The sequence below is a fragment of the Podarcis cretensis genome (genome assembly GCF_951804945.1).
Source record: "Podarcis cretensis genome assembly, chromosome: 2".
Lineage (NCBI taxonomy): Eukaryota > Metazoa > Chordata > Lepidosauria > Squamata > Lacertidae > Podarcis > Podarcis cretensis.
The window spans coordinates 21752044-21777192 of record NC_137171.1 but is presented as its reverse complement, the minus strand read 5'-3'; the positions used below and the strand labels follow the sequence as shown (position 1 = coordinate 21777192).

General features: G+C 40.7%; 1 protein-coding gene and 1 long non-coding RNA gene across 3 annotated transcripts in view; one reads left to right on the top strand and one right to left on the bottom strand.

Moving 5' to 3' along the window:
• The window catches only part of SARNP (SAP domain containing ribonucleoprotein), a 58357-nt gene that overhangs the window by 6597 nt on the left and 26611 nt on the right, over nt 1-25149 (bottom strand). Inside the window, exon 9 of one of the 2 annotated variants that reach the window (XM_079965684.1) lies at nt 23460-23528. The exons of the other annotated variant lie outside the window; for it this stretch is intronic. Coding sequence (XP_079821810.1) covers nt 23460-23528 — 69 coding nt within the window. The remainder of the gene's footprint in view (nt 1-23459; nt 23529-25149) is intronic. 2 annotated transcript variants of the gene reach the window in all.
• Nucleotides 6421-24440, top strand: LOC307210167. Its single transcript, XR_013835895.1, has 3 exons — nt 6421-9798; nt 18472-18530; nt 23700-24440. It is a non-coding gene; the product is annotated as an uncharacterized lncRNA (long non-coding RNA).

Sequence of the window (25149 nt, the reverse complement as noted above, 5' to 3'; positions counted from 1 at the left end):
AACGGATGTTGTGGAGTATGTAAGAGACTGTAGTGAACTGAGGTTTTTATTTATTTTTCCAGTAACTCCCTATAATCACTCCACCCCCCCCCCACTCATTGCCTGAAGGGAAAGTGTGTAACAATTCCACTAAATCAACACGGTTCTAATGATCTCACTCACTTGACCCCCTAGCACACCAGTGTCAGATGCAAACACGCTTACAATAAACTTCACTCCATCTTTAGCTCCTCTCTGACAGGTTTTGATTCATGGGGTGCTGAAACCCATCTGAGGAAAATTACCTCTATCAAAACACTGCTATCTCAGCATCTATCAAGCTCTGCTGGAGCCCTGGGGCATGCTCAAATATGCACATGGGCATTTGTGTATGTGAAGTGGGGGGGTGGAAGCTGACCTTTCCTGCGAAGTGACAGATAAATTTCTTGAAGCTGGTGATTTCCAGGTTTTCTTATTTCACTACTCACGTAGAAAGATTTAGAGAAGGATCCAAGGTACAAAAGGTTTCCCATGTAAAGTATTTTTAGTTTATTTTATTCAGGCAGGATTCTCAAATCTGAAATCTAGTACACAGCCAGGCATCCCAAGATACTTCACACTTTAAAAAAGGAAACAAAACTCTGTGCAATCGCAATGTTTGAAGTTGCATGAATATTTTACTGCAAGGTACATGGATTAAGAAGCTCCGCATCAGAAAAAAATACAGTCAACTCACAGAATCATTTTTAAAAAAAGAGTTCTCGCTCTTTTGCCTGAGAAGAAATGCTTAGAAAACACAGACAAAAAGCTAAGTAAACGGAGGAGGTAGACAAAGGATTTCATTGGCCACAGGCCTGAGGTTTTTTTTGAAGGGGGGGGGTTATCTGCACACATCTCCTATGCTTGTCCCATGACTCCTACTTCTCTATAACTATCTCCACACCTTTCTCTCCTTATTATTCTGCTCTTCCTGAAAAGTTCCAAAATGTTTTACTACATACAGACTTGTAAGCAAAACAATGCAAAATTTTGTGTGCACACAAATACACACCATTTGTAAAATAAGCACAGAACTTGCATTACTTGGAGAAAAACATATATTTGGGGGGAGCACAGGCAGGAACTGAAACAAAAAACTCTGGTTTCAAATACAAATGAAACGGATTGCTCCACTGCACTTTCACACATCTTTCTGTGGCGAGTTTTGTGGACAGCCACTGGAGAGAGAAGCTGCAGGGTATATAACTTGGCTGTTTAGGAAAACCAGATTAGCTCAGTTGGTGAGAGTGAGTGTGGTGCTGATAGCGCCTAGGTTGCGGATTCAATCCTCGTTGAGCCTCGGGGTCCTTTCCAAATCTACAATTCTATGATTCGAAGTTCTGCTTTCCTTCACTATTGCTATTAAGAACCAGCGGCTAAGCAGGACCTCCAGCTGTTTTGCCATGCCACTGGATCGCTTTTTGTGGGAGTGGAGAGTGACTGAGAACAGGTGTTGGTGCAGAGCAGAGACAGATGCTTTCAAGCCCTTTAAAGCAGCAGATAAAGGCAGGGATACTCTTTGGGTGGCCCCAAGAAGGATCTGACATACTGGATTTTGGTCATCTGGAAGTGGGGTGGGGCAGAAGAGAAAAGGTTGCCTCTTATATTTTAGGCCTGGTTTCCATTGCATAAAAAAGGAAGGAAAACCCACATTAAGCCAATGGCTGGATGATACTTCTACTGCAGCTTTGCTAGGGTGGGGGCTCCATTGGATCTTCACCCCTTTGTTTATCTAGCACAGGGGTCAGCAAACTTTTTCAGCAGGGGGCCAGTCTACTGTCCATCAGACCTTGTGGGGGGCCGGGCTACATATATATATATATATATATTTTTTTTGGGGGGGAATGAACGAATTCCTATGCCCCACAAATAACCCAGAGATGCATTTTAAATAAAAGCACACATTCTACTCATGTAAAAGCAGCAGGCAGGGCCCACAAATAACCCAGAGATGCATTTTAAATAAAAGGACACATTCTACTCTTGTAAAAACATGCTGATTCCAGGACCGTCTGCGGGCCAGATTTAGAAGGCGATTGGGCCAGATCCGGCCCCCGGGCCTTAGTTTGCCTACCCATGATCTAGCATAAAGATCCGCTGCTCTCCTTTACTGAAATGGTATCTCCTTAAAAAGGCTCAGCAGTATTTGCTTGTGGTTCTGGCATAATTATATCCAAATGACTAGAATACAGATGTTGAATCCATGTGCTGGGAGAGTAAGAGTGAAAATAGGATACAGGTGCATAGAGTAAAAAATCAAGTACAGGGCACAAGCTAGATAGGCATCCGGCATCCCCAACCTTCGGCCCTCCAGATGTTTTGGACTACAATTCCCATCATCCCTGACCATTGGTCCTGTTAGCTAGTGATCATGGGAGTTGTAGGCCAAAACATCTGGAGGGCCACAGGTTGGGGATGTCTGGGCTATATTTATGGAAGGGATATTTGATAGTGGTTTTGCCTTCAAAGAGTTATAGCTTGTGCAATAAACAGTTAGTGTATCCCAAATGGGCAGATAAAGTATCAGTTAAGGAGGCAGCTTAATAGCAGGTGGGGTATCCTTATTTAGTCTTGATACCCTTTGGATATATTAATTTTTTTACTACAGTACTGCTGTTTTATTTTTAATAAATGTTTTATTCAAGTATTGCTTATTGCATTCTTTTATTCTTTGGGAGAAAGTGGGATAGAAAACTATCCAAATAAATATGGAAACAAAAATTTAAAAATTGTGTACATTCATGAGAGTAGCATTTATTAACTTGATTTTTATCACAAAGTACCTTTTCTTGGCTGTCAGAATAGCCAGTCAGTCAGCTAAGCACCTTCCCATTAAACAGCCACCATCAGAACTTACTTCTGGGAATGAGGAGCTCCTATCTTTGCAAATATCTAAGAGGAACAAAAGGCAGCACTTTGGATCCTCAGAAGCTTCATGATCTAATGAGTGTCCTCAGAAGCCCAATCTCTTGTAGCATCTTTCAGAATGGATTAGGGTGTTTTAAAAGGCAAAATAAAGTTCATCATTATGAAAAAGTCTGGTGTGGGCTGTTCATCGGGCAACTCACTCCTATTTCTCTCCAGGTTACCCTGATGCTCCAGATCCCTTTGTCTATCAGCAGGAACAGTAGCAATGGGAGTAGCAGATGTGTTATCTGTGATGGGGGCCTTAGAAGGCAACTTTCTGCAAGAGGCTGGGATTTCACTCAAGGCCTGCAGGTGATATACAGGTGAGCCCGGGTCAGATTCATCTGATGAATGTTGAATGTCTTTTGTTTATGAAGGCCTTTGTTTAGCTGGTTGCTTGGGAGACTCACTCTCCGGTACAGATAGTCTGCAATTGTGGAGATAATTCCTTTCCAAGATAGCCCCTAACAGGAGGACCCTGTTTGTACGGTGCCCTGGCTGCCCCATTTCCCTCATCACCTGAGATGGAAGGATGGTTGGTGCCTTTGGGGTTCTGCAGTTGTTTACTCTCCTGTTAAGTCCTTATGGCAACAGTAGTTAGAAAGGACAAATTCAGACAGGAGTTTTTCACAGATTTTGTGATGGCAGCAGATGTTGGCAAGGCTGGAATATACGTGTGGAGGAATAGGGCTTTCCCCCTGGAGATGCATGCACTACTGCGAGGTTGTTAAGCAGCTGCAGGTCATTGTCTCAGATTTAGTGGGTCTGACCATGTGAACAAAATGGTGCCATTTTGTTAAGAAAGCAGTGTCTTCCCAATTAACCCATAAGGAAGGGAGATAGGAAAAGAGTAAGCAGAAAAGACAAATAACAAATTTTAAATCTCTATGAATGAAAAGAGGAAGACGACAAAGAGAATGAAATAAGTTGAAATTTGAAATAAAGACTAGCTGGAAGGCAAGTACAAATGCTGAAGTAAGAGGAGGCTCTGTCTTGGGTGAAGGCAGAGAACCAAGTGGGGTGAAGACTACAATACCAGATTGCATGGCTCCTTGACTTCTTGGGCAATAGAAGGAGTCAACCCACACTTACTGTATGCCTCTTTCATTCCAAAATGAAAATAAGCTGCTCTGTGATGCCCTAGGCCTATTGATTCACCTTGGTAAGAATGACTTGTCCAGAGAGCAGGTAAACCTCTGAATGTTCAGGTTCAGGAGGACCACTCATTTGTTAGAGCCAGATTTTGAAATATTGGAGCGAAATGTGTGGTGAGAACCTTGAATTCTTGCACTGATGAAATATTCTAGTTTGAATTACATCCTACAGAAGCTGAGGCTGCTGAAGAGACTCTTAGGTTGGGGAATTGTTTTTTTGGGGCGGGGATGGTTGTTGCTGCTATTGATATTAATTTTTTGTATCTATATTTTTAGAACATGATTTAATGTCAGATTTGTTTGAATACTTTTTGATGTGTTTTATTTATCCCTTGACAATTTTTGTTACATTTCTTGCAAGCCTCCTTAGGCATGGTTCACACAACATAGTAAGCAAAAGTATGGCTTACATACATCATACAGACCTCGTTTTATTTGTATAACAACTTTCCATAGTTAAAAAGCTTCAATCACTGCACCAAAAGAGCCTAAAATATATTGTACTGTGCCAGATCAAAGTATCGGGACGCGGGTGGCGTTGTGGGTAAAACCTCAGCGCCTAGGACTTGCCGATCGCATGGTCGGCGGTTCGAATCCCCGCGGCGGAGTGAGCTCCCGTCATTTGGTCCCAGCTCCTGCCCACCTAGCAATTTGAAAGCACAATTAAGTGCAAGTAGATAAATAGGTACCGCTTTCTAGCGGGAAGGTAAATGGCGTTCTGTGTGCTGCTCTGGTGCCGGTTCGCTGGAGCAGCTTCGTCACGCTGGCCACGTGATCCGGAGGTGTCTGCGGACAGCGCTGGCTCCCGGCCTCTTGAGTGAGATGAGCGCACAACCCGAGAGTCTGTCAAGACTGGCCCGTACGGGCAGGGGTACCTTTACCTTTTACCTAGATCAAAGTATCCTTAGATGCCAACACCTGGCTTTTACCAGTACTATACAATTCAGAGTTAGGTGAAGGGAAATAGAGAGCAATCAGTCTCCATCACACCCTCCTTGATACTAATCAACATTCTAAGCATGCAGATACATCTTTCAATCTGCTTGGCTAATATCAATTGAGGGATTTGCCTTCATTGCATCTTTGGGTAATCTTTCTTAAAATAAAGAGCTACATTTCTGGCTCTCACAGCGTCCTAGGACACTATGCAAGAATTCTTTTCGTCATTAGCTTTAAGAGGATCCCTCTTTGTGAAGTGCATTTTTTTTTTTTTGGATCATAGTGCAGGTGCTTTTAACTATTTATCTCTTTTCAATATACAGAGGGATGAGTCTTTATGTTCCTTTGAAGTGAAAGGAGGATTTAAAAAAATGAAGCAGTGCTAGGGAAAGGCCTCCGCAAGTTGACTAATGCAGCTGGACAGACTCATACAGCAAACTACAAAGCAATCGAGTTTTCCTAGCTTCATCTCTAAGACAATGTCTGAATATGAAAATATAGTAAGTTACCTTGAGGAAGTACACAACTGAAAGATATCAGGCAACAAATGACAGGATGCTTTCAATTAAGAAAAGGTCCACAGGAGGAAGCAATGCAGAATTTTTCAGATGAACCCTCTCGCATACCAGAATTGAGTTCTAGGATACAATTGAAGACAGGAGCAATACAAATACAGCATGCCTGTAAGTGATCTATGAGGCTTGGTATCGTATATTTAATAACAGGCAGTTAAAAAAACGAAGATCATGGCTACTGGTCCCATCACCTCCTGGCAAATAGAAGAGGAAGAAATGGAGGCAGTGAGAGATTTTACTTTCTTGGGCTCCATGATCACTGCAGATGGTGACAGCAGCCACGAAATTAAAAGACGCCTGCTTCTTGGGAGAAGGGCAATGACAGGCGTAGACAGCATCTTGAGAAGTAGAGACATCACCTTGCCAACAAAGGTCCGTATAGTTAAAGCTATGGTTTTCCCAGTAGTGATGTATGGAAGTGAGAGCTGGACCATAAAGAAGGCTGATCGCCGAAGAATTGATGCTTTTGAATTATGGTGCTGGAGGAGACTCTTGAGAGTCCCATGGACTGCAAGAAGATCAAACCTCTCCATTCTGAAGGAAATCAGCCCTGAGTGCTCACTGGAAGGACAGATTGTGAAGCTGAGGCTCCAGTACTTTGGCCACCTCATGAGAAGAGAAGACTCCCTGGAGAAGACCCTGATGTTGGGAAAGATGGAGGGCACAAGGAGAAGGGGGCGACAGAGGACGAGATGGTTGGATAGTGTTTTCGAGGTTACCAGCATGAGTCTGACCAAGCTGCGGGCGGCAGTGGAGGACAGGAGTGCCTGGCGTTCTCTGGTCCATGGGGTCACGAAGAGTCGGACACGACTAAACGACTAAACAACAACAAGTTCTGAATTCAGATGCTATACACTTTCCCCACTCATTATGTTCCTCTCTAAACTTCCAGAGTCTAAGGTTTAGGAATACACTGTGTATTTATTTGCATGTCTATGGTAAATAGCTACAGAGGGATAAATCATGGTTTTTTTCAGCCCTTCATACCAGCTGGTCAAGTCAACACTATGAAAACAGGTTCAATAGATCAATTGTGTACTCTGCAAGCATATGTGATAGCAGGGAACGGGGGGGGGGGGGGGGAGAGAACTATCCTTTTTTTGTTTTAAACCTGTGGCCTGTTAATTTCTTCAGGTGTCCCTTTTAAAAATAAAATAAAAATAAGCATGACATTATCATGAATTGCATTTTACAAGCCGGTGGGAGGGCATTTATATAAAAATGAACCCTTCTGGTCACCACTCCTGTATCTCCACTGCAGCATGACGGATGGCAGGATGAAAAGCAGAGCCTCCAGGCTTTCAGGCGATGGTAGATTAATGATGACATGGCCTTGACCTCCAAAAGGTAAAGGTTATGAAACACTCATGAGTAGCTGGCTTCCAATTTCATACCCAGAGGGTGAATGACAGCAACTGATAGTTTTGTTCTTCAAAACACTCTAATCCTGGGATGCACAGCTGTCACCCACCACCTTTTTGAAATTCATCCCAACATATTTATATCTTCTTGCTCTTTTCCCTAGTGGACTCTATTCTGTGTCTGTGTGCATCAACTACGCGAATGACGCTCAGCAGCAAATAGTAGGGGCAATGAAACAACAGGAAACTGAAAAGTTTCAGTATAATCATATTGTGACACCACTCTCCCTTTTACAGCCCTAGAATGATATTTTGCCAAGTATTAAACTTGCTCAGTTACACATTACACATGCACTGTGATCAATGGCAGAGGCACAATCAAGGAGCTGTTAGTTTTATAGACTCCAATACCGCTTACCTTCCCACTCTGCTTCTCACAAAAGGCCCAAAGAATATGTGATTAATCTCCCCCCTTTCAGGACTAGTCAGTCAAATCAACACAGCTCTTTAATCTCAAAGCCCAAGAGAATGTCAAACACTGAGCAGTTCTTCCCATCCTCTAATAAGTCATGTTTCACCAAGAACTTGATGTAGTTGTAGAAGGATGTGATGACACTGAAACAAGCTCTTTTCAGAGCCCCCAAAGTGTTGTTTAGAAATGAACCTACAGATGTGAACTAGTGTTAAATAAGGTTATGTTTATGTTTCTATACAACAGACAGCTGGCAGGCTCGTCCTACAATTTGATACAAAGAAAGGGCAAACTACTGTAGTCTACCACACCATGATGCTAAGTAACACATAATGCAAGATGGCAAGGCAATGATGATAATCAATATTCAACTCTATATCCACTGCAGGGTCATCACACCCCTATTTTGAAGACTACAAGATGATAAAACTAATAAAACAAAAGCAGAGTCAGTAACAAAATCTGATAATGTATCTAATCTGATAGAAAAAAGAATTAAGTTTCACTGTCAATGCACCTTTGCACAACTGTATCATCTTTTGGATTTAGTTGACACAAATTTTCAAGTTACACAGATCTCTACATCAAATATACAGGTCAGCGTTGGCATCATAGCAAAAAATAAATAAAAAAGGAAATGAAAGGCAGTGCAGATCCACCAGGACTGTTTCTTCTTTACTTGACTCTTTCTGCTTAAAGAATAAATACAAACCAGGGAAGAGAGAAAGCTTAAGAGATCAGAATTGTTTGAGGTGTTGAATTTGTTAAAGGGCAAAGTTCTGAGAGCCAGCAGTTCTGAAAGCTCTCTGTGTCAAAATACCAGGGGCCTTCACAGATAAAAGTTTATGCTTGCTCCAAACGGGATCAGCAGGGGAGTGAGGAACAAAAAAAGTCACAGCCATGTGTTAAGAGCACACCTGCAACTCCCAGTTTAATTCTGAAGTTGAAAAGCATTCTTTGACCTAGACGTCAGAGGATGAAGCATACATATAAGGAATGCCACATGGCAGACTGAAAGAGACACATCTCAGGTGCAGAGTGAAAAAGTGAAAGGCTTTTGTGAGCTTTTTAATAACATAATGTAGCCTTTTCAAGATTCAAAAATATTCCAGGTAATGATGGATACATTCAACTACCACAAACACTAGCCTTTCTCCGGAAGAAACTTAGAAAACTTCTCCCTCCTCAGAGGATCAGATCACACATTTAACAGTGTTCAAAGGATATAGTTAGGTAGCTTCACCTATTGCATTCTATGTACATGTCCACAATTAGCCTGACCCAGCAAAGGAAATTATGTGTGGGAGCAGACTTTTGTGTACATAGCCAATGCATATAGAGAATCACAACTGGTTACATATTCACAACTGATTCCCAGTTCTCATCCAGGGTAATGGGAATAGACTGAATAAGGTTTTAGATGAAAATGTATGAACAGAGGATCATTAGATGATGTCAGTGATTAGAAATGGACTAGAGCTACAGCTTTTTAAACAACAGTTAAACAGAAGTTTCAGTAAGCAGAGCTGAAGAACCCATATTTACTGTCCTCACAAATGATATGCAGAAGTCTTTTCTCCCTTATTTCAAATGTTGAATTGTACTTCCATACTGTCAAAATCTCACTGTCAATGGTCGGAGTGCAAACAGAACACTACAAGCTATATCTACTTCTCTGTCACGACTAGTGAATTTTGCTCAGTTTTATTTTTCTCATGTATTTTTTATGTAAATAGTCTTACATTAATGATCTCCTGACCATTAGTGGAAATTCAGGGCATCTTTCAAATAAAATAAATTAATTTGGGGTTAGCAAGCTGTTTATCACATTGTCTCACTGATGTTCAATGGACTGCACAGCAATAAGTTTCCTCAAGTTCAATAGAGCTTACTCCCAGGTAGTGGATATTGCTTAATGATAAGCGAACAGCTAATAATATAAGAATATTCTTATGACTGTAGAATTTTGCTTACTGCAAGCCCACTTTTTGAGAAGTTCACTTCATATTGGGTTAAAAAGCTATTATCTCTCACTAAATATTTCATATCTCAGTTTAAGAAGAGTATTACTAATCATAAAATTCTCAGTAAACCTTTTATTACAGCAATTTATAGAGCTCACCAAACAAGCCTGCATCAGCTATGCACAGAAGAGAAAGAGTAGGGCTGGTTTTCATGACAAGCTAAGCCAAACATTGGGTTACTGGGACCATAGAAGTGTGTGGACTCCCGGAGAGAAGTCCTTTTTGCTTCTACACCAGGCTAAGCTTAACTTACGAGTGAGACAACTAGGACTTGTGATGAAGTTATCTCCTCACTAACCACAAGCTATAACCAAAGTTTGTTCCTGTGCACAGCCCACCAACTAGAAGGTAATGGTTTTCGATATACAGAGGACTAACCAAGATAACAATATCTGCAATTCTGGAATAAAGGTAATAATAATAATAATAATAATAATAATAATAATAATAATAATTTATTTATACCCTGCCCATCTGGCTGGGTTTCCCCAGCCACTCTGGGTGGTTTCCAACAAAACACTAAAATACAATAACCTATTAAACATTAAAAGCAGGGCTGCCTTCAGATGTCTTCTAAAAGTTTGGTAGTTATTTTTCTCTTTGACATCTGGTGGGAGGGCGTTCCACAGGGCGGGCGCCACTACCGAGAAGGCCCTCTGCCTGGTTCCCTGTAACTTTGCTTCTCGCAGTGAGGGAACCACCAGAAGGCCCTTGGCGCTAGACCTCAGTGTCCAGGCAGAATGATGGAGGTGGAGACGCTCCTTCAGGTATACTGGACCGAGCTATTGAACATAACACCAACTTCAGAAGAAAGACCTCACAATTCAAAGCTTCAAGCCTGATCTGTACTGATACCAAATGCACTTCTCTGAGGAGCTATAGAAGAACATCTCAAAAGTGAGAACAGGAACTGTATTTTCCCAATAACCTACTGTAACTAAGACTAAATGTGCTTAATCTGAAATACCACATATTCTTCCTCTGCTTACCTCCATTACTCAATTTTTCTCCCCTTCTTTTGTTTCTAAAATGTTAGGTCCCTTGGGGCAGGAGCCTCTCATTCTTTATAAAGTATCATGTGCATGGATAGAACAACAAAAAGAATCTCCATAAGATTCTGGAGACTGCTGATTTTATAAGCTTTGGATCAGATTCCTACAGAGTATCATTAAAAGGTTTTAGTTTATATTTAGCTGCTTTATGAATTAACAATGTATTACTGTATATTTTCTAAAATAAAAGAAGTTCTAGGACTGCTTTCAAAGACTTGGATTCCAATGCAAGAATGGAAGGTATTCAATACCTCCCACTGTCTGCAGCCCTTTGCACATACCTCAACTAGCGCAGAAGGTTAGAGAACCCTCTAGAACAGTATTTCAGGACTATACCCCACACATAAGCAGAAATGCCTGTCACATCCAGCAGGATCTTTGGATCTCAGCCAAAGATCTGAAAAAGCTACTTTTATCTTGAATAGATTTTATTACTAATTATCAACACATGCCTCTAAACTGAAACAGATGAGGGATGCTACTTAAGTTTTACTAATAATGAAACCTGTGCTAATAATCAAAATACGTTATGGGGTTTTAATCAGATGCTACAGCAACATATAGCAAGTAGATCTCCAGGTCCTGAGCTACATGGGTGCCTCCTTTCCCCATCAGCACTAGACAACTGTTTAATCAAACTGAAACAGTTTAATGAGGTACAGAAGGAAAATTATGAACAATGGCACAAATTCCAGAGACGCTGGCATTTTTATTGAGCAAGAAAGCACTATTGTAAATCCCTGGAAAATGTTTGTGGTGTAAATTAGAACTCTTAAAAGGCTTGATTATTCATGCCAAAGAAAAGCATTGCGGTTGGCTTGCACTGACCTCATGTATGCATTCCCCTTACTTTAGATTACTTTTGTTTTTCATGGTGAACAGGAGTTAAAAAAAGAAATGTGACTTCAGGTTTTTTTTTGTTAAAATCAGAATAGACCCTTGAAGACTCGGAGTGAGAGCACAGTTCTCTATTCTCCCCCAGTTGCTCCTCCAAATTCCTGCAGCCAAGTGGTTTAACAGTTTCTGAATGGCACACATAATGACATCATTGATTGAACTATAATAGAAAGGAAAGGGGGGTGGGGGGAAAAGATGTATTTGTGTTACAGACAAAAGATAAGTTCTGTTTCACAGCAGGGACAAATGAAGAACCAGATGACTGGACAGAGTGAGGTCGCCGAGTACCCCTTGCCATTGTTTTCGTTTTAAGCAACCTTTCCACTACTCCCTAAAGGTTTGTTAGGGACTCAAAATCCTTTTCAAATGGCACCGTGGAGAAAGGAAAGATCAGGAGCCCTGCTGACCCTTCACAACTCTCTCATCATTTATTTTTAAAATATCATGTATTGTAAGTGGGGGGAATGATATAAACATTAATAATAGTATAATCCTAAACACTGAACAATGATATCACCAGGACTATTGGAAATACATAGCTAAGAAGCAAGCACCATTCAAACCTCTTTGAAACACAGAAGGATCCATCTTATATTTTTGCATTTTGGTCTCCCCCCCCCCCCAAGTTACTTTCTCCTAGATAGGCTTGATGGGGGACACAGCTCTAATATGCTGAGAAATCACTTACAGGTATTTGGACCACACATCTGGAGAGAGTGCTATTTTGAGTGGCTGAAAAGGAAGGCGTTCAATGTTTGCAATATCTGGATTGAGTTAATTGCTAAGGTCTTTGAAAGCTTATCTGCAGAACTATACTTGCTTTATTCCTGGTGATATATGTTAAAGATGTCAAATGAAGTTATTCTAGAGTATACCAGCAAGAATAATACAGCTTCTGGAATCAAAGAGATCACAAAGTCTAATGGACAAAAATTTAGTTACGAAAATCATTGGGAGTTCAAAATGGAAAACCTCCAACTGTTAACAATGGAAGAACATTCAAAACACTATGTCAAATAAATGCACCCCTGCCTCCCTCGTTTTCTTAGATTCAACAGATGGGCCCTTGTGCAAACGCATGTGTGTGCAATGATAGAGGCCTGGCTGGAAAGCTTAAAACGGCTCCATGAAAGACGGACTGAAGAAAAGGAAATATGAATTGGCCCTGCCCCGTAGTTTGACCAATTGCAGCTAGAAGCTGGGTGGAGTCATAGATTAAAAAAAAAAAGTAGACTCGGATACGCTGGCCTGCTTCCTTTTTGATTTGAAATGTTTGTTTCGGGCTTCTCAGCAGTACATAACGGCAATAAATGGGCAGGAGGAGTGCTGGCCTGCAATTGTGCCCATATAAGAGGTGCCAGAACTGTGCTCCGACACATTCCAGCTGAAAAAGGTCTGGTTACAAGGTTTAACAGAAAAAACAATCTACAAAGATTTGGATAGTATATCAGACGTGAAACAGGATTTTAAACTGGTATATTTATTAAGGTTTCAAATAAAAAATAACTCTCCCCAGGTCTACAAGAGTCTGCCCTTTGTAATAAACAGAAATTCTGTACTAACAAATGAATTTATTTTCTTCTTGGGGGAAGGAGGACAGCTGAGTATTGTGATAGGCCCTTCTACGAGGCCACAATACCATTTTATCCTAATGAGAAATCCTTATTTAAAGAGAAAGTTTCCAGCTCAGATACACCATGAGAAAAATGGTTTTCACAGTCAAATTTTGACTGAAACGGCAGTGAATGGTTCAAAGCTCAATCTGGTTAAGGCTTTCAAGAAAATGCTGAGGTCTCTAGCATACTGCAGAAGAACTGAGAAGGGTAAAATGAACTAACGTATTGGGTGATAACTTGGGGAGGGGGGCAGAGACTATGTTCAAACCTAAGTTTCAGATGCTTAAGATTGTCTCGTGGCAGTTCAAGATTTCCCTAGATCCTGCAGTGTCTAGACTCTTATTTGATTGTAGACACCAGGACAAAGTTTCTCCAAATAAGCTTATGAAGTTTAATGGTGAAGGAATATCTTGATACAAACAAGGTGTTTCTCACCTAGATGCATAACTTAGTGAGTTGGAAGATTCACTCAATTTCTATATAACTTGGAATTCTGTATCTTAATGAAGAATGGGGCACTGATGTAGGAGATGCCTGCTGGCTGGTAGGAATCCATGGGTCCTTTGGCAACAGCTTCACTACACTGGAGAATTACAAGTGTCTTAGTCACTTTGCTGGAATCAGTAGCACCATAGCCTGCAGGTCCTTAATCTTCCTAAGTACAGTGGTACCTTGGGTTAAGTACTTAATTCGTTTGGAGGTCGTTTTTAACCTGAAACTGTTCTTAACCTGAAGCACCACTTTAGCTAATGGGGCCTCCCGCTGCTGCTGCGCCGCCAGAGCACGACTTCTGTTCTCATCCTGAAGCAACTCTTTGTTGCTACCCGAGGTACTATTTCTGGGTTAGTGGAGTCTGTAACCTGAAGCTTATGTAACCTGAAGCATATGTAACCCGAGGTACCACTGTACTTGTGAAATGAGAGGTAGAATCTGTGAAGCATACAACACTTTCTGGACTAGTCTGCCGATAGGATGTCCACAACTGCAGATTCTCCCACATCAAGAAACTTGATGTGAATCTAGGCAGTTGATTTTGATGAACCAGCGAACAGTTTCATGATGGCTTTTCTGAGCAACACTAATTGGCCTAGAGACCACTTTGCAGCTTTGGCAGCCAAGCCAAAGATGTTCTGTCTTGATGAACTGAAGACATTTCTCTGTATAGAATTAACAGGGAGGTGGTTTCCTTAAGAAGGAGTTTTGAAAATGTGCTGATAGGCATTTGCTACTGCATTGCCTGTCTTGATGAATACCTAATGTCCTGGTAGAAAATGGAAGAAATGCCGCAGTGCCAGTATGATTGCCCAAAGTTCTAGGGAACTGATGTTCAATTAAATTGTTTCTGGAGACCACAGGTCTTGGTGCTGTACACCTTTGCAGTGTGCACCTCAAATTTTCAGACTGGGATATGTTGTCAAGAGCACTTGGATGGACTCCTGAATAGGAATCTCTTGGCTCAGATGAGTCAACGATACCCACTATCTGAGTGGTCTCCGGGTTGAGGTTGTTGGTTATTTGCAGTGGGTATCCTAGAAGAAATGTCTGAAATACATGCACATAATCAATCCCAAAAATCTGGAGACTGCAGATGAGGCTGAGGTCTCAACCATAATTTTGTTGTTAAAAAGCTTACGGTGACTTGGCTATCTGCAAGATAGAATCAAAGTGTTCTTCATTTTGTTGATGATGAAACTGTGTTCTTGCAGAGTATACATCATCCTGGCCATGTCTTGACAGCACTAGGATTTAGAGGATGATCAGACTAGAAGATTGTCCAGATATGGCTATTCATTCCTTTCATTCTGTGCCAATAGATTCTTTATAAAGACTCTGGGAGTGGAGATGAGATGAAAATGAAGAGTTTGGAAAATGCAATTGTTCTTCTCAGGGATGAGAAACCTGTGGCACCCCAGATATTGTTGGACTTCAACTCCCACCATCTCAAACCATTGTCCGTGCTTGCTGGGGTTGTAGTTGAACAAACAGGGAGGGGCAGGTTCCCTATCCCTGCTGTAGGTGAAGCAAAGGAAACTATGATGCCCTGGTTTGACTGGGACATTTAATAAGCCTCTTCAGATGAATGGATATCAGATAATAATTGAGTCTGAGGCATGCTAGGATGAAGTGCAAAAAAAATTACTTTGGAAGGTGATGATTGACCATCTTTGGCTCCAAGATGAGGAGCGTGGTCCCTGGTGTGTGTGTTTTTTTTTGAGATAGTAAAAAAAAGGCTGAAAACATATCTTGGTATTTAGAGGAGGACCTGCTCTCCCTGGGGATCTTGCAAAAATTCCACAAAATACCCTTTTCCCACTCTCCAGATCCCAACAGTCTGTCATGGACCCCTTCCAAATCTCATGGGATGAGTCTCATACAGGATAACTGAGCATAGGGTTTTGCTGGAAAATCAGTATTGGTCATACTTAGATTGCTGCTGCTAACTGGATGGGAATGACTGAGAGGTTGATTGGAACAGAAAGGTTTTTTGTAGGCACAAAACAGCTGAGGCTGTTTGTTCATTGTTTTCTCTCCCATTTATATGGGCTTGGATTTCTTCTTGGTATCTGCTACAACCACATTCAAAGCTTTCCTCAGAGACATGTACTGGAGAACACTGGTTGGTTTGGCATCAGCCACAGAATTATATAGCCAGATATGACTTCCAACTACATTGTTAGAAGACATGGCCCTACCTTCAAGCTGAAGGTTGCTCAGAAAAGCACCTGCCAGGAAAGCCAAGACAAGTGACCCTTTGCAGAGTAGTATCACTAGTGTTGTTGTCTATTGTTCTCCAGAACTTCATTCACTCAAGTGAAGACTGTGCAACACATCACAGGACACAAAATCATGCTTATTATCAGAAAGTTGATTAAAACTGGTGACATTAGTGATGGTGTGATTTGGGTTTGGAATGCTTGATTAATTCATTAAATTACTACACACACAGGTCTTGCTATCCAAACATAATGCATTTGCAGGAAATCATTTGTTAGGCAAGCATTTGCATAATGCATTGATGTTTTCCACTGATTCCTATAGGGACATTTTGAATGTGTTCCAACCATGGAATTTATATATATATGATTGGGGAGAATTTTAGGTTGTTTTTGCTATTATTTTTAACGTTTCTGTAAGTCGTTTTGAGTCACTTTTATGTGGAAAAAAGTGACAATACTTCATTTCCCTACTTCAGTCATAAGAACCACTCAATACTGAAGCTATTGATGCTTAGAACGACAAAGTCCCGGTGTCATAAAGATTACAATCGAAATTTCATCTAGGGTAGAGGGAAGACAGAAAGAGGGAAGGATGGAAAGGAAGAGGTAAGAGTAACAGAGGCAATGAATTATCACTTCAACATACTAGAGTGCAGAAATTTTATTAGAGAGCGGTAGGTATGAGTGCAATGCACAGACATCAATATTACCTGTTCCAGAACTAGCTTCAACCAAATGTAGGTGGATCACAGGGTCAGATCCAGAATTTCATTTAAAAAAGAGACACAGAGAATGTGGACTAGATACAAGGAATAACAGAAAAATAGGAACAAGGGAATGGGGGTCAGAGTGAAGGGTCAGCTTCTGACAGAAGTTGCAAAACATTTATTGGACATTTATCCAGCTTGACTATTGCTAACTGGTTTAATTTGCTTAGAGCCTTAAAGGGCTTTAACTCTGAATATATAATCATTTTTATTGAAGCTAAGCTTGAGATTAGGAAAGGCAGTATTTGGGAAACCTGAGAGACAGTATCACTCTGGTTAACATATTTCTAGGAAATACAATGCCTTCAAAAACTGAGGCTGCAATTGTGAAATAATATATTTTATGAGAGTAAAGACCTGCCTACTTTTTCAGCCATGCCTAACAGATTATTGAGTGAAATGGTTAGACTATATATTGAGAGACAGAAGACACCCATCCTTTATTAGGACCTGCAAACTATACAACCTATGTGATCAGTGTAGCCTGGCACAAGCCACTGGACTCTTCTTATAAACAACCCAGAGCGTGGGGGAGGAGTGGCCTTGCTTTCAGCATCCCTGTGTTGAAATGTCCATGACTGCCAGCACTATTCTTCACCTTGTCACTTCCCATTATTCTAAAATCAACAGGCCTACATTCATGACTACTCAACTTGGAGCACAGTGACATCATTTCAAGGTGGCAGGGAGGGGGGAGCATATCAAGGGCAACCCACTACACTGGATATGCGTATACTGTAGATGCTTTACTTTAGAACAGATTCATACTTTACATTTGGAAGTCAGGTTCAAAGTGTGCAATCTGCTGCTTTGCACCTATGGCATGCAAGGCAATCTAAAAATACTAATAAAAATGCCATTTCAGTGAGAATGATAACATCCGCTTATACATGTTTACTCACAAGTAAGGTCCAATGTGTTTACTGGAGCTTATTACCTAGTGAGTTAGAACTGGAGGCTCAGAAGCAATTCTGAAGACAGCATTAGATTTGAACCAGTATGCCTCATATTATGATTCTTCCCAGTGGAATTTCTCCAAAGAGACAAAATGCAAACCTAAATTCTAGATACAATCTCTTTCATATATGAATTAGGTTCTAATATAAAGCCTCTTGAATGGAGACCTTATGTAGCCTCTCCCTCCCCTTGGATTTGTAAAAGAAAATCTACACACATTGGCAAGCCGAGGGCCAAGCTAGATGTACCAAAATTCATACTTTTTAAAAATGGTGCCTGAACAGCCATTTTTATTTTGAAGAATAAGGAACTGTGGGGTTGCAGTTCTGAACATGCTCATAATCTGGACTGAGCACCTGGACCAGTTTCTTGCTGGAAATCACCCCCTCCTTGGCTGCTATTTGTGCCCAAAGGTGCAGTAAACTACATTCTGGGGCAAAAGGCAGTTGAAGTGGGAGATGGTTTCCTGCAGTAAATTGGCACTGAATGCTCTAGTTATCGTAATATTGTGTAGCGGACAAATGATGGCTTCAAAGGAGAGCACATCAAGAAGGTAACAGACCAGTAATCTTTCAATCTTTGAACCTTTTGCACCATCATGAAGGTGCCCCCTTTTCATTTTTTTGTTTTAATTTACTGCCTTTCCCCTTTTTTCTCTTCCTTATCCATCTTCCTTTTAAAACACTGTTTTTCTCCTTCTCTCTCCCCCCACCCCCAAAGTTATAAACACCACCACCACAAAGGCGGAGGGGAAGAATGGTAGTGCTGCCACTTGCGTGACCCATTTTAGTCAGGGTTCAACCCATTTGTGTAACCTGACAGCACAAGCTTATACATGTTTACTCAGAACCATGTTCCATTGTGAAGACAAGTGCACTAGACAGGGTGGCTAACCTGTGACCTTTTGGATGTTGTTAAACTCCAACTCCCATCAGCCCAAATCAGTAGGGTCAATGGTCAAGGAAGATGGGAACTGGTCCAGATTTGAAAACCAATAAATATTACATTTTTACAGAAACTGCACAGACAAAAGTGAAAAAGGAAATAAGAGTTTGAGTTGAAACCTGCAAAAAGGTATGGAATATTTCTCAGGATATATGGGAACAGGGGTAACATTGTATGAGGAAACCATGTGCAGCTTGTAAAGGTAAGGGGAAATGTAAGAGCAACAGAGAATGACTACGAAGTTGCTGGCAAAGCCTTCCAACCATGTAACCACCTTGGACAGAGCCTGGTTTGCTCCCAAGAAAACCAAGATCTCTCATCCTTTGGAAGTAATAAAATGGCTGGATCCTGATGCTCTTATATTGTAACAAAAATCTTGTCTAACGTTCAGAAAGCTCCCAGACCACAAAATCAGTATGGTTCTATAGCAACATAGCTCCTTTTCAGGATAAATATTTCCTTTTCAGCTTGTTTGAGCTTAAGAAGCAAATGTTGCAATTAATTTTCCTGCTATCTTCTGCAGTAGTGTGTTACTAGATCAAGACCTGCTTTGAATGCTATAGGAGTACTCAGAACCATAGCATGGCTGAAGCTTAGTAGCCTGGAACCTGATCAGTGTTTGGATAAGGTGCCATGTCCCATGTTAGCCATTTTCAGCTTTCTAAGGGACGAGTGAGATAAAACGGTCTGGTTCCCACATAACACTAAGCCAAACCATGGTTTAGCACAAACAAAAAGGCTCGTGGAGAAGAAGTTGCAACTGCCTTAATCTCTTCGGAACACTCTGCTACTGAAATGTTAAGATGTGGCTTTGACTTAGCTCCTCATCTGAACCCAGGCTTGTGGTTTAGCTCTATCCGGATAAACTATGATCTGTAGTCAAGGTCTGTCCAATGGCTTACCTCAGCGCAGCAGCAAAATGACTGGAAAAGGAGCCAAGTGGCTGCAATCTCCAATCCAGGACCCCACACGTTTGCTTGTTTACACTAAACCAAAGTTCGGCTTAGAGTTATGTGTGAACAAGATCAATTCATAATACAATAGTAAATATTACTAACAATTTTGGAAAGAGTGCTGCTGCTGTGTTCTCTGCTTGAAGTATAGTACTTTGAGGAAAAGGGTATTAATTGGTAGCATGGATTTCAGTTAATAGTTATAGAACCCTACATTAGGAGAAGATTAGCTTAAATGGTCATCAAATCTTTTGCAGCACTTTCCCCCTGCTCTTGTTTCCTATTGGTTAATATTTTTCCATATGGGAACTGGTGGGATGTATTTGAAAATATTGCAAGGAAAAGAACAATCCAGGAAAAGAATCCTTCCTCAGCATACTGCTCTGAACTTTTTGAAAGTGTAAACAGTTAAGCCAACTGCTTTCTCATTATATATGCACAAAACTGCCACCCTATTTGCCTTCCCAAAACCACATTATGAAAAATGAGCTTTGCTAAGCCCATTTTAGAAAACACAAACTGTTCCCTTCTGCCTCTATAATAAGCCTTCACTAAAAAGAATTAAGCTACATTAAGTTTGACCAAAATTCATTTTTAAGCTTTTACTGGTTAACAATTACTTTGTCAATCTATGTGCTACTACTCATTTGCAATCAAACTACAACTTTCATCAATCTTATACACATGCCAAGTTTAAAAAAGGATTGACCTTTTCCCATTACAAACAGGAAAAAGAACAAAGCAATCCATGTAGGATATTTTTTTTTAATCCATGTAGGATACCTATTGTAATTTATTGACAAAAATGAATGGAGAAAGACTCAAATTTCTGAATGTTAACCATAAGCTCTGTCACATCAGAGGTGTAAAAATGCAATACACTTTGCAGCTGGTTTATTAAGTGGTATCATATGATTGTACAATAGGTCCAGTTATGACAAATTTGGGTATTACTGCATTTCTAAAGAGATTCCTACTTGTTTTCCAAGCACTGTTAACTTTTTGGGTTTAAGCAGAGGCCTCAAAGTTTCAAGTAGAGCACGCAGTCTTTTTTTTCTTTTCGACTTAAAACCCACATTTGAGAGTTGGGAGAAGCTGGTGCTAATGTGTTTGAGGTTTGATCCTTGCAATTTTTGCTCCATTTGCAGTGTGACTTTGACGTGCTGGTACTTTACCTCCCTAGCTCAAACCTCTGACAGGCTGCAGGTTAATTAGCTACTTGTAATACAGAACAAGACCCTTACATTAGCTAATGTGGAGCACAAATTATTTTAGTCATCTGTTCCGACTGGGAATGGCACCAAATAATGCAATGCAGAAAGGAACATTTATGCTAAGCCAAAGGCTCTCTGAAAGAGCCCCAAGCTTCTGTTTTGTGGTAATACTCTCTCTGCTGGATACCTACAACCTTGTTTCATGCATAAAAAGAAAAAGCAAGCCCTCTGAGAATGCGCTTTTGCGTTACGATGCAAGCAACCCGCTCAGCCTTCTGCAGCACTGAAGCCTGCAGCTATCAGCTCTCCCACTGGGAAGCCAGAGGTTCAGAGTGGTACAGGGAGCAGCTGCTACAGAGGGGAAATTTACAAGGGAAGAGAGCAGTTTAAGTGTAACTTGCAGAAATCAAGGGATAGCAGCCTCAGGTCAGAGGGTAAATTTTAAAAGGAGGCTTCCCTTGAGAGCATGGGGAGGGGGTGTGATTAGTTCTGGAGAGGAAAATGCTTTCTTGATTTATTTTAAAAATTAATTTGATGGCTCCGTGCTGACAGAAAAAACAAGCGAGCACCTGCCACATCTATTATACTAGACAGCGACAGTCACCACCTCTATTCTACTGTACTAGTAGGAGCTTTGTTATCTTTTAGGAAGAGAGGTTTTATCAGAATAGATTCTACAGTGGCAGTGGGTTCAAAGCTACAGATTAGATGGAGAGCCTCTTACTTAGATCTAGGTTTGCTCCCCTGATCCCAGCAGGCTTGAAATTGCCCTTGGCTATATTCCTCTTCCCCCACCTCTCTTGTTCAAAACCAATTTGAATGGGAAATGAAATGTGGCTCCAGAGACAATGGTTTACTGTAAAGTTTTTGCTGCAATGCGTGGTGTTAAAAATCTGCAAAGACCCATGCAACCAGGCTACTCTGTAATGAAAAGCTATAAAGAACACCCAGGTGGGAAACACAATACCAGTGGCTAATTGAAGCAACCAACAATATTCCTCAATAGAATTCACGAGTGCTCTTCAGAGAGAGAGAGAAAACACTTCTAAGCCTCTGAACTCTACTTCCTAATAGAAGATCACAACAAATCTCAAGACAAATCATCATAATGTTATTGCTTGTCACTCTGCCTCATATATGCAAGGAAAACCAGAACTGGAGACAAAATGTTAGTGTTTAAAGAATACAGATGCACAGAAACATAGATTTCCAGACCGAACTTAGCAATCAATTTCTGACCTTGGATATGCCATTCTCCTATTGGTATTTTCTCCCCGTGTATAAAGAGGATCAATTCTCTGATGAAGCTAGCTTCGTTTGTATTCTTTAAGAGCATTCAAATTAATATTTAGCACTTTTATTTTGTCAAGTACTGAACAGGGAATAGTTGTGGGAAGCTCTTTAGAGAGAGCTTGCAATTCTTATGAATCGCCATCTAAACAATTCCGCTCAAAAGGAAACTTGGCCATAAATGCTGACAAAGCATATATTCTTCCTGAAAAATGTGCACTCCTGGTGACAGGGTTAATGATGTTTGAGCAGCCTCTCACCCTGACCTGCCCCTCCACATATTCCAGCTTTAATGCACTTGCATGATTTCACCCTTCCCCCAGAGCAGAGGGTGGGGAGGAAAATGGCCTCCACCTCCAGTTATTTTCTACATGGTTTAACCCCCTGGTGCCAGGTTTAGTGCCTTACTGCAGAACGGAATGCATTAAATGTGCAAATCCCACGAGGGATGGAATAGTTTATCTGGTAAGGGGTTACGACAAAATGACAGCCTTCCTCATTCACGAGGCTTTTTCCAGAAGAATATTTCCAAGTCTGAAATAATCAATATACAGCATTCTCTCTCCCCTCCCCCCCATTCCCAAATCCTGTTTTCTTCTATGGTGGTACTGAACTGGAGAACTGTCAGCAGCTTTCAGGCCCACAGAGAGTAACGGCCCAGCCTAATATCAGTTTCCAGATCTAGGTCCCCCCCCCCCCTTTTCCTCATGTCTCTCATCTGTAACGCAGAAAATTGTTTGGGAAAGATTTTAGCAACATCACCTGTTCTAACAATTTCTGCTGAAGGATTTCTGGCCACCATTGAACTGATGCTAACTTTTTTCAGACATTATGCTTCTTTTATTGGAAGCATAATGAACCCAAGTCAATATTGGGAATGCTGGGTCCTGCACTCGGTGGCAGATAGAACCCAGAACCACACAGAACTAGAGCTTAGTTCTCACTATGTGCTAAAGCTGCTTGGGATACACTGCAGGAGCTGGGAATCATATGACTGAATATTCCCAGATGCAGAAATTAAAATAAGTTAAATAAGCCTTCCACACAAAAAATTAGATAGTAGTGAGAAGGGTTCTAGCTTAGCCTTCTCCTTGTTGTATTAGCTTTCTGTCTGTAGAAACCCTCCAGCAATCTGAAGTGGTACAGTCCAGACGTTTGGGTGAAATCTAAATTGGAAAGCTTTCTGCAACACTGTGGGCAGCCTCATTCCTTAGCCAGGGTAGTAGGGCGGGGGACCAAGACACAATTGAACATTTCAATTATTCTGTTCTAAAAGGACTGGTCCCAAGTAATATTACCCCAAAATTAGTAAGAAACCTATGCTAAAAAAAGAAAGAAAAAGAAATTAGAAAGCCATATGTTCCTAATTCAGCAATAAAGCACTGCTGCATGATCTCTTAACACAAACCCTTTAATTCTATAAATTGGGCTTGGAGATAGTCTGATGATAGGGGAGATTAAGATCCTTGATCGACCAGGAAGTTTCATCAAAGCAAGTAAGATAAAACAAGTAGGATTACAGGATTAAGTGATATATATGCTGCAGTTTTTCAATTTTTCAAATATTTATTGCTCTAGTAGTGCTTGCCCTGGAACCTTACCTTTTTGGAGGCTGTGGAGACATTCAAGCCAAATCTCTGAGCCCTTTCCTTTAATTTGTCTATATTTACCTAGAAAAGTCACAGGAAACAGTTTAATATAATCTCCACTCATATTCTTAGATTAAGGAATCCTAAAGACAATATGCACTTATGCCAAGGAAAATGGAAGAGATCTGAAATTTAGTGTTTGTATTGATGGATTTGCTTAACCCTAATAAAAATCCTTTTTCTATACTGCAGCAACCCCTCTTACCAATTACGGAGGGAAGGAAAATAAGAAGATGGCATCCAGAAGTTCAGAATTTTACTGCAAACTGCTTATAAGAAGGATTTGTGCTAGTATTTTAGTAGAGGGATTTTAAAGAAGACTGATTCTTCTATTTTAAAATGTGTTGACAACAGTAAAAATGGAGCCATCACATCTGTTGTTGCCAAGTCAATTGTGTTTTGTGTATCTTCAATAAATCATGTTTAACATATTGTGATTTTTTGGGGATCTGATTTGCATTTTGAACTCTATAGCAACATGTATATACCATTCAACTCTTAAAGATAAACACAGGAAAGTATCAAAGAGAAAATATATATTTTCACCAAATTTCAGCATCATCTCAGATTTGAGAAGATGCCATGTCTAATTACATTCAGAATTAAGAAGCACTTGGCATGAGCTGAATGTTTTAGCAGCTTGCGTTGTGTCCCGTCCCCCCCAGTGACATATTGGGGAGCAAGAAATTCTCTGTAAAATTGGGATCCGTCTCTTTCTCTTGACAAAGTTCTCACTGGGAGGCAAGAAGGAATCTTGCTGGGCACTGCTTTGCAGATCAATTCTTTTAAAGTGCTACAGCAGCACTTTTAAGGACATGACAGGCAGCAGTGTCATTCTCCTCTCTTAGCAAATTGCTATGGGGTGGCAGCCTTGCAGATAAAGTTGAAAGTCTGCAGTTGCCAACTTTAAAGGAGGCCAATCTGCACCCCTGCTTGATTGCCCGTTTCAAAAATAACTGAAACAGACTTTTCTTTTTTGGGTGTGGGTGTGATAAAACTCTTTTTTAAAAAAAGTTCTCTACATTCCGTTTCAGTCCTAATTTGGCCAAGGAATTTACATTAGGGTAGTTTTGCATAGTTCCCTTAAAGCCATTTCAAGCAACATAGCATCCTTTATGAGGAATATCTAATAGTTGCTAAATGAGCATATATTGCAAAGATTTATACTATGGGGGACCCTGGAATCTTTAGGTGGGAATCTATTTCATGATATTGTCAAAGTACTTCCCAAGTAAGCAGCAGAACAGAAGACTGAAACTAGCATTTGTTCTACTAGAATGACCCTCAAGAAACACTGCCTAAATTAGCAGGGCAACTAGCCATTTGTTCCTAATACTATTATCAGTAGTGCACATAGTGCTTTGCAAAGTAACATAAGCAACACGTTCTAAAAGTGTAGCCGTGTTGTAGATTAATAAGTCAAAAGGAGTCAGGCTCCTATCTCAAAGAACTGACAATCTAAATTTTGACAATAGAAGAGACATGTCTTATCGGAGGATGAATATGAACAAATGCCCACACTTAGACATCATTTTGGCTGGAAGTGACAACTATAGGGTTAAGCCAAAAGCTTCACAGAGGAAAGAAGCTTGAAGGGGAAGGAAGGTAGTGGTGGAGAGGTGGCAGTGGGAAGGAGCAACTT